Raw genomic sequence first — 10,006 nt, 5'->3', positions numbered from 1 at the left:
TATTTATAGATGACTACTTATGTAGCAATAATGTGAAATCTGCATTAGAATCATAAACACCAAATACATGGTAGTGCTTACCATAGAAGAGGAAGGGAGAGGGGAGCAGAAGAGGGAGGTTACAGAGGAGGGCTTAACAGTTTCGATAATATCTATTTCTTTAACAAATGTGGAACAGGCAAAAATGTTAGGATTTGACATGTCACTGGATAGAGGGACATGAATGTTATATTACTTAACTGTACCTTTTTGACATTTAAAATTTTTCATAATTTAAAAATTAGATAATTTGATATCAGCTAATGTGTTAATGATGACAAATTAAGATTTTAATGAGAATGCTCTTAATTTTTTTTCTAGCACAGATTTTTAAAGTACTTTGTATAAATGATAGAAATGGGATATTTCATACTTCAGTTTAATTTTACCAGGAATATTATTTACATGTACAGTTTATTGACAGAAAGGCACATAAAGATAAATAAGAATAGCATGATCCTTTTTGGGTTTAGAATAATAATCAGGAAGGCTGAAAGGCCTGAGCTGAGATGTGCAGTAAAAGCTAAGGATGATAAAAGACCCTTTGTTCAAGAAACAAAACAAAGAAATATTTGACCCATTGCGTGATGTAAATGGTGTAATTTTCTAAATAACCAAAGAAAAGTAGAACTAGAAAATATACATTAAGGAAGAAATAATGCACTTGAGCGTGTCAGTTTTAGTCTCAGTTCTGTCACTAGCTGTGTGATCTTTCAGAGCTTATAGTTTCCATAAGCATAGTGTGAAGCAGTTAGCTTGACTGATCATACTGGTCCCTTCCCACCTCCGATTCAATGTCTTGTTGACTCCTGTTTTCAGTCCACTATTTCCATCAAAAACTATATTCTAGCATAAAAAATAAATGTGGGAGGGGTGCCTGGATGGCTTAGTAGGTTAAGTGTCCGACTTCGGTTCAGGTCATGACCTCACAGTTTCGTGAGTTCAAGCCCTGTGTCAGGGGAGCCTGTCATGTGGAGCCTGCTTCACATTCTTGTCTCCCTCTCTGTCTCTGCCCCTCCCCTGCTCACGCTGTCTTTGTCTCTCTCTAAATTAAAATAAGATAAAATAAAATAAAATAAAATAAAAATTAAAAAAGAAACGTGGGAGACCAAAAGCCCAAGATAGATGAAGAGTTTGTACACAACACTAGCCATTTCAGTTCATCTCTCCAAGCCAGGAGGCTTGTTTGTATTCCCGACTGGCTGAACTACTTAAGGTCTTCAAACAGACGAGTCTTTTACTGGACTTAGAGTCTTGGTACCTCCTGTTTTCTTTCTTGTCACATACTCTCCAACTCAAGATTTGCTCCTATAGTTTATAGTTGTGCTTTTTCCAGGCAGTCTTCCTCGAGTTGCTTAGGCAAATAGATGGAGGGTGGAACCTCTCACTGGAGAAAAGCGGGTTTCATGGGCAAAGAAGTGTGTTTTACTTTGGACATGAAATCTGATCAAGTGTCAGTTGAACATTCAAGTAGATATGTAGTAGCTTTGTAAGTATACAGATTTGGAGTTTAGCAACAGGGTCTAGGATGAGAGTATAGATTTGGTATATGGTATAGTTACCAGCTGTATGTAGTAATTAAAGGAAAATACAGACTGGAGAGAGAAGAAAACATTATGCAGCATCATGCAGAATCCTGAAGAAAATCAGCATTTAAGGGGCGGGGGAGTCCGGGAGAGGAAGAAGCTTGAAGAGTAGCCAGTGAAATTGGAGAAAAACTAGAGAAGTGTGACCTTGTGGAAGCCAAGCATATCAAGTAGGATGAGGACTCTGAAAAAAATGTTCATTGTGGGCGGGTGGGGGGACACAGTTCATTGGATTTAACAACAAGTAAGTCATTGGTCATCTTGGCAAAAACAGTAAATTGGTAAACAGAAAGCCACAGATTGTGCAGGTTGAGGGGTGAATTGGAAACAGTTCTTTCAAGAAGTTTGGCTGTTAGGGAATATGAGGGGAGGCTGAGGATCTCTTTGAGAGAAGTTACTTAATGGTAATAGAAAGGAGCTTGGAAAGAAGAAAGGGTTGAAGAAAGGGGGGTTAACTGATGGGACTCAGTTAACTTAGGGAGATTGGAACTTCCAAATGGAAGGATTACCTTTAGCAATGAAGATGTCGAGACAGAAGAAAAAAGGTGAAAACAAGGATGTGGGTGAAGCTTCCAATTTATTGAAATATCTTCATTGAAGGTGGAGGTAGTTGATGTACTGAGAGTGGAAGGGTAGTTAAGCAATGCTTGTAATATGTTGAAAGGGTTTGCAGTAATTGCTGTGGAGAAGAGGAAAGAATTACAGCCTTGGAGAATAAAGAAAGATCACTGATTAGAGACCAGAATTTTAAGTTAGAGGCAGTAGCATAGGGGGATACCATCTGCAGAGCTGTGTGGTTTGTATTTTCTTTCAAGTAGCTCCGTCTGCAACCTTCATGGGAAGCCTTCGTGTTGATAGAGGGAAGGTGAGTAACTTGGTTCGATCTGGTGTTGCTCTTTTGCCCAGTAGATGTGACAGAAGTATGGCACAAAGGTGTTGAGGAAGTTGGCAAGAAAATGGTTGAAGAGAGAAACCAGAAAGTCAGGACCAGGACTCAGCCAGCTATAGCCGCAGGCTAAATCTGACCCACTGCTTGTTTTATTTTATATTTTAATATGTTTACATAAGTACCTACATAATATAATATGCCTCTTGGCTCACATAGCCTAAAATATTTAGCATCTAAAGAAGGTTTGCTGACCCCTTATCTTAACCAAAATAGGATTACTATAAAAACAGAATGGGACTAACAGGCAGAAAATAGATGATTCAAAGGACTTAAGGTCTCAGGTCCTGGGACAACTGAGTGAGAGACTGGAAGAATCAGAGGCTATGGTGAGAGGACTGTGAATTGAGGGTTTCAGAGCTGGGGTAGCTGTGAGTAATAACCGGCTCCAGCTTTTGTCCATAGCAGTGGGGCCACAGCAGAGCTATGCCTGTCCGTGGAACTGAGGTCAAGGAACTTGAGAGCCTGGGTAGGGATGGTGAGGTCATCTAGGAGAGGAAAGGAAGTCAAGAGACTGTGCCATTCAATTTGGGTTGAGATATTTAATATGATAAATAATAGAATAAAAGGTTCAATACCTAAAGGTGAGGATTGGAAGGCCAGTCATGTTTAGAAAGGAGGAAGTGGCTAGTGAATGTTAGGTAGATGGAAGCATAGCCAAAGGAACCTGGGACCTTCAACTGGATTCCATTCCTCGGGCTTTCAGGTGTCTTCTTGGTTGGTTATCCATTTAAAATAAGGCAGCTCCCAGGGCGCCTGGGGGACTCAGTCCGTCAAGTGTCTGACTTCAGCTCAGGTCACGATCTCACGGTTCATGGGTTTGAGCCCCGCATCAGGCTCTGGGCTGACAGCTAGGAGTCTGGAGCCTGCTTCAGATTCTGTGTCTCTCTCTCTCTCTGCCCCTCCCCAGCTTGTGTTCTGTCTCTCTCTCAAAAATAAACAAACATTAAAAATTTTTTAGAATAATAAAATAATTAATGTAATTAAATAAGGCAGCTCCCCATTGTTGCTTTAGCTCTAGAAGGCTGAAGCAGCACAAGTTTGTGGATACAGGTTTCCATATTCCTTGGATATGAGGGCGATCTGGCTGCAACATTTGTCACCCCATTGATCGCCAGGATTGATTCGGCTGATGTAGCTGGCGAGGCGGGTGTCCCCTTCCTCCCTCACCACTCCATGTGTGTCCCTCCCAAAGCTGTGCGCTCAGTCGAAGAGGACGACCTTACCCAATAGAGGAGGACCGTTCTTCGGTCAAGGGTATACAAGTAGCTGCACTTCTCTGCTAGAATCTCCAAACAAGCTCTCAGCATTCCTTCAATACTCTAGGGACATAATCAGAATGACTGCCTTCATCATTGGAGGTCATTCTTATAGACCACCCTCAGGACAAGGTTGTTGAAGAACATCCTTGTGAGTGACCTTCATGTCCTTTCTAATGCAGATTGTGTGATAATACAAGTATGATACAGTTTTCTCTAAAATATAATAGTCCACTTAATTCCCAGATGATTCTTCACTCTTACTTCCTTGTTTATTACTGAGCACCAGCTCTGTCATAGGCATTTTGTAGGGCTACGGAAATGAGCACCATCCCTTGTTATTATCTGTATATGGATCACTCTTTAGCCATTATTTCTTTATATGTGAGAAAGTGGTAGTCTTATTTTTACCTTTTTATATTTCTGGTTTGCTGTATCTTGACTTCAGAACCACAGATGTAACAGTGCTATCTACCGAAATAAATATCTCATGGCATAAAATAGTTTAAAAATCTGAAGCCTTTGCTCTTCTGTCCTAGGGCTTGTGCAGTAATGCCTCATATTCAGTGAGCCCTCAGTAAATATTTTTTTAATTAAAATCTTTCATTTTTGTAGTAGAATAACCTGTACCTTTAGGCAAAACTTGAATTTAATGTGTTTTGTGTTGTGTGTTTTGTTTTTCAACTAGTTGATGGATTTACAACTGAGTGACAGTAACTTTCGCCGACACATCCTGTTGCAATACCTCATTTTATTCCAGTATCTCAAGGGGCAAGTCAAATTCAAAAGGTGAGTTAATGTGAGTAGTAAATGATTTCCAAATAGTCCTTTCTAAAAGAGGACTTACTGATGTATTTTTCCTATGTGTCAGACTCATTTATAAGGGTCACATCCCTGAAACCTTCCTTTTGCGGCAACACTAGATAATCAGACGCTTTTGTTAGAGATACGAGATGTTAGGATATTTGTTTTAGAGAAAGGTATTGACTGGATCTGCTATCAGTGTAAGTCTCTCCTGATGAGCGCCAGGGCTTCCTAGGGGTCCCCCAGTTGTGTGGGTGCAGGTCTCTCTGTTCCAGACATCCACTGTTCCCCTTTCACCTCACTCAGACCTTCTCCAAGCCTGATTTGCAGAGTAAATCCATAATACTTCTCTCACAAGATGTGGAGCTGTCTTAAGCCTTTAGAACTCAAAAGAATAAAGTAAATCTTTGAAGCACAGAGGAGTTCCAGTTTCTTTGGAGTTTCAGAAAACCTGATCAGTTCCTCTAGTTCCTGAGTACCTCCACCTGCAGCACAGACCACTTCCTCTTGTCCTATCCATAACTCAAGTAGAGTTCATCATTACTCAATGGCACTTTTAAGCTGCAAAGCAGTGTTGTATTTATTAGTTATGTGAAGACCTGCTGGCTTTGAATCCCGCTTTCATCAATCACTATGTGCAGTTCAGCCCTTTCAGGCTTTTGATTTTAATATAACAAATAGCAAGTACTCAAAAACGTTATTTTTTTTATCCTGCTATTGTTGAGTTTTAATATAGTTTGGTGGAAAGATCAAGGACTTTGGAGCCAGACCTAGGTTTGAATTCAAGCTTTGTTGTCTTGGGCAAATCACTGAGTCTTTATGGCCTCTGTTGAATACACACACATCCTCATTCTAGAATTAAATGAATAATGTGTGTAAAGTGCTCAGATCCTGGCACAGTAGTCTTACCACTATTTACTGGCTGGCAGTAAAGCACCTAGTGCATAGTGAGAGCCTAATTAATGGCACCCATTAACACTTTGGGTCTGCCTTCACCCTTCTCTAGGGGTGGGGTTTTTTTTTATTCATTGTGTTTTGATTGCCTTTTAAAGAAATGTAGCATGCTTTATCTGGATGTGCACCATGTAGAAGAATATGTTAATATTGTCTCAGAGGTTTTCATTCCACATTAAATTTATTTTAGGAAACCTTCGTTGCTCTGTTCATAGTTAATCAGATTGAGTGTTCTCCTTTATACACCTTCATGTCTTCAATTCTGATCATCTTAAGTGAAGTGCAAGAATTTTCTCTTATAATCCTATTCATATCTTGGTAACTTCTGACACTGTTTACAATCTGGTTAACTTAATCTGTTCTAGGCCTTGGGTTTTTACAAGATAGTATATAAGCCTTAAAATTGAATACACATTGCTGTAACTTAGTGTGCTTTTATTGCTTTGTTTCCTAGTTCAAACTATGTTTTAACTGATGAGCAATCACTGTGGATTGAAGATACTACAAAATCAGTTTATCAAGTAAGTTCAACATGCAACAAACCCATGATTGAACAAAATGGAAATTTAGAATTTTCTTTGTTTCAGCCCCAAATAGGAAAATAAGGATAAAGTTAAGCTCAGGTACAAGATCACAAACACTTCTTGGTTCCCTGCCTACAAACCACACCTATGATGCAGAAAGTTGTTGAAAGCTTAGTATATTCTTTCTAATCACAGCTACTATCTGAAAACCCCCCCGATGGAGAAAGATTTTCAAAGATGGTAGAGGTATGTAATTTATATTTACATAGCCTTCGTAGCACCAAATAGAATTTCAAAGGTCTTCATTATATAAATATAATTTCTTTGTTTTTCCCAGCATATATTAAACACTGAAGAAAACTGGAACTCATGGAAAAATGAAGGCTGCCCAAGTTTTGTGAAAGAAAGGTAAATATATACGCATCTCAAGCAATATGAGAAAGGTATTTCAAAATATCATTTGACATTATTTCACATTATGGATAGATGTATATGTGTATTGCATATTAAAAAGTGTAAGTAGAACTGTATAAGAATACAACCATTTTGGGGCATCTGAGTAGTTCAGTCACTTAAGGGTCCAACTTTGGTTCAGGTCATAATCTCACGGCTCATGAGTTTGGGCCCCACATCAGGCTCTGTGCTAACAGCTCAGAACCTGGAGCTTGCTTTGGATTCTGTGTCTCCCTCTCGTTCTTTCCCTCCCCGATCATGCTCTGTCTCTGTCTCTCTCTCTCTCTCAAATACATATTTATTGAAATAAATAAATGAATTAACAAGAATATAATCATTTTGATTTATTTCTTTTTTTAATTTATTTTTATTTTGAGGGAGAGAGAGCGTGAGCAGGCAGGGGAGGGGCAGGGAGGGAGAGAGAGAATCCCAGCTGTGTCAGCACAGAGCTCAACATGAACCCAGAAACCATGAGATCATGACCCGAGCTGAAATCTAGAGTCAGATGCTTAACCAACTGAGCCTTGCAGTTACCCCTGATTTACTTCTAGTTGAATTTTTCACCTTAGATTTCTTGTCATTAAGTTCCCAGAACAAATTATTATTATTATTTTTAAAATGCTATATGTATCCACTCCTTGCAATTTGTTCCCTGGTGTGGGATTTTTGTCTTCTAATGATTGTTTTATAATAATATGAAGCTTTGATGTTTTTATGGGAAGAAAACAAGAACTGAATTTTCTTTTACATTAAACACTTTGATGTGTGCTATCCATTTGTAAGTCCAGTGTGTTTTGTTCACCACAGAACATCAGACACCAAGCCAACAAGAGTAGCTCGCAAGAGAACGGCACCAGAGGACTTCCTAGGGAAAGGACCCAACAAAAAGATTCTAATGGGAAAGTAGGTTAACCTTAATACCATCTCCTATGTGGGATGGTATTCGTTTTTTTATATTTTGAAGATGTTACTGTAAGCACTCTCCAGTTTTTGTGTTTTTCAAGTTTTTTGTGTTTGGTGCATACATAGATGACTAAAGCAGACCACACACTGTCAATCTCGATGGCCCATTACATGGATTCATGCAGATAGATAAGCTTCCATTTTGTTTCTTGCTCCCAAAATCCATGGCTCTAGGCTATGCCATTTTTTTTTCCATGTCGTAGACAGTACAGTCGCTGTTAGAATGATCCAGCTCACTTCCAGCTGCTGTAAGGTACCACGATCCTTCAGTTTCTGTTACTTTCCGGTTAATTATTCATTGCTTTATACTCTACTTGAATATTTTTAGAAAAAACAAACGACTGTAATCATTAAATATATGCTTATATAGAAAATTTGCTAAATAGCAAAATTTAACGAAGAAATTAAAACTCATTCTGTCACCACCTAAAAATTCACTGTTTAAGTATTTTTACAATTTTAAGGCATATGAGGATGATGTCCATAAAAAAATGTATTTGTCTGTTTTGTAGTGAGGAGTTAACAAGGCTTTGGAATCTCTGTCCTGATAACATGGAAGCTTGCAAATCAGAGACAAGGCAAGTTTAAAATGTTTCACATGAAGTATTGCTTTTCTCACATGTCAAGTGAATGAAATGAATTTATTGTGTTGACTTTGGCACAGCAGAGTATGGTTTCCCATCATGAAACACCTAGAAGCACTGGCAGAATAATTTTAGAAATCACAAGGAAATACAAATTCATAAAAGAAGAGGGAACTGAAAACCGAAGTATGAGCTAATATGGTTGCTTCTAGCTGAGAAGTTTGCAAATGATTTCCACTTTGGGGAGCCAGGGAACTTGGGTTGTAAGAGCTACAGAACGACAGAAGGTAAGGCCTTAGGCCTGCACACATTTGCAACTGAGTTTCCCTTGAATAAATTTCAGGCCTTTGAAGCACTGCACTGAACGTAAAAGAACAGATTAAGGAAGAAGGATTTGCTCACTGGCACAGGAACAAGCTTGTCCATTTCTACCTGGGGTGTGGGTGAAAAGGAAAAAGTACTCCCGGAGAAATTATAACAAGTCTAGTGTCATGCAGTCCTACAATTTAAATTTATCCTACCTGCAGTTCAAAGGAACCCCCAAGTTAAGGGTGAATTAAAATGTCTCAGTCTGATGATAAAAATCTTTCTGGAGGTCACACCTTCAACCTAAGCCATACAAGGATCCTCCAGATAAAGTCTGATAAGATAACCATCCACACTTAAAACATTCAAGAAAACAACCTACCATGAGAAAGAATCAGCAGATAGAACAACAGAACTTAGACAACCACTTCAGGTAATAAAACCATCAGGTAAATACAGCTTAAAATAAGTATATTTAAGATAGCTAAAGACATAAAAGAAGGAAATAAAAATTTTAAAAAGGAATATGACACTCTGAAAAAGGACCAAGCAAATTTGAAAAAACAAATAATCTAGCAATAGACACAGGTGGAAATAAGAATTAATGATTAAGAAATCACCCAGAACAGTAAAAGGGATCAAGAGTTAGAAAATACGAGAGTAAGAATCAACCACAGAATGAGGAAATAGAGAATGAGAAAGAGACCATAATCAAGATAATGACTGAGGATTTTTCAGAACTGAGAACAGGCATAAATTCTTAGGTTCAAGTACAAGTCTTAAGTAGGATAAACAAAATAAATCCATATTTCTACATATTGTTGTAAAATCTCCCAAGAGAAAAACCAGACTACCTGCAAAAAAACAAAATTAGACTGACAGCTGACTTTAAGAACAAAAGAAACCAGAATGAGTGTTAAGAGAAGGTGTCAACCCAGAATTCTGTAACAAGTTACAGTAGATCAATCAGGAAGGAGTGACTGAGAAGTAAAGTTACTTTCAGATTAAAACAATATATTATCAACAGTCCTTACTAAAAAAGCTGTCAAGGAAATGGAACCCAGAAACACTAAGTAAATTACAAGAAGGATTGCTATTCAAAGACATTGGTAAACATGAATAAAACTCATCAAGAATTCTCTGTATAAAACAGTAGTAATTACTATTTGGGGATTATTTTAAAAGGTAGAACTAACATTTGATAAAAGTAACAGGGAGTGATCAGAAGAATTAAAGAATGTTACAGATGAAGGTAGATAGTAACTAGACTTCAAGTAAAACATGCTTGTTAAGTATGTAAAACAAATAGAATGTGTAACTTTGAAATGAGTTGAGGATACAAGGAAATATAGAAGATTCAAGCAATCAAATAAAAATAGGCAAGGAGGAAAAGCCACATAAGAAACAAGTAACGGAAAGCATAAAATTATACAGTTAAAAGAAATTCACATATAACAATAAATGGAAATGGACTTCCTAGTTCAAAGATATTAGTCAGTATATATTTTTTAAGTTTATTATTTTGAGAGAGAGAAACAGCAAGTTGGCGGGGGGGGGGGGGGGGGGGGGGGGGGGGGGGGGGGGGGGG

At 38.1% G+C, this 10,006-nt stretch overlaps 1 protein-coding gene across 2 annotated transcripts in view; it reads left to right on the top strand.

Annotated features, from left to right (window-relative positions):
* THOC1 (THO complex subunit 1) overlaps window positions 1-10,006 on the top strand; it is a 61,187-nt gene that overhangs the window by 44,108 nt on the left and 7,073 nt on the right. Inside the window, exons 12-17 of one of the 2 annotated variants that reach the window (XM_049619663.1) lie at window positions 4,519-4,619; window positions 6,043-6,109; window positions 6,308-6,358; window positions 6,450-6,520; window positions 7,373-7,468; window positions 8,041-8,106. In XM_049619663.1, coding sequence (XP_049475620.1) covers window positions 4,519-4,619; window positions 6,043-6,109; window positions 6,308-6,358; window positions 6,450-6,520; window positions 7,373-7,468; window positions 8,041-8,106 — 452 coding nt within the window. The remainder of the gene's footprint in view (window positions 1-4,518; window positions 4,620-6,042; window positions 6,110-6,307; window positions 6,359-6,449; window positions 6,521-7,372; window positions 7,469-8,040; window positions 8,107-10,006) is intronic. The other variant, XM_049619665.1, reaches the window with a different exon arrangement.

The sequence above is a fragment of the Panthera uncia genome, assembly GCF_023721935.1.
Source record: "Panthera uncia isolate 11264 chromosome D3 unlocalized genomic scaffold, Puncia_PCG_1.0 HiC_scaffold_8, whole genome shotgun sequence".
Taxonomy (NCBI): domain Eukaryota; kingdom Metazoa; phylum Chordata; class Mammalia; order Carnivora; family Felidae; genus Panthera; species Panthera uncia.
Note: the sequence above shows the minus strand (reverse complement) of the source record. Positions and strands in the feature narration are given on the sequence as shown.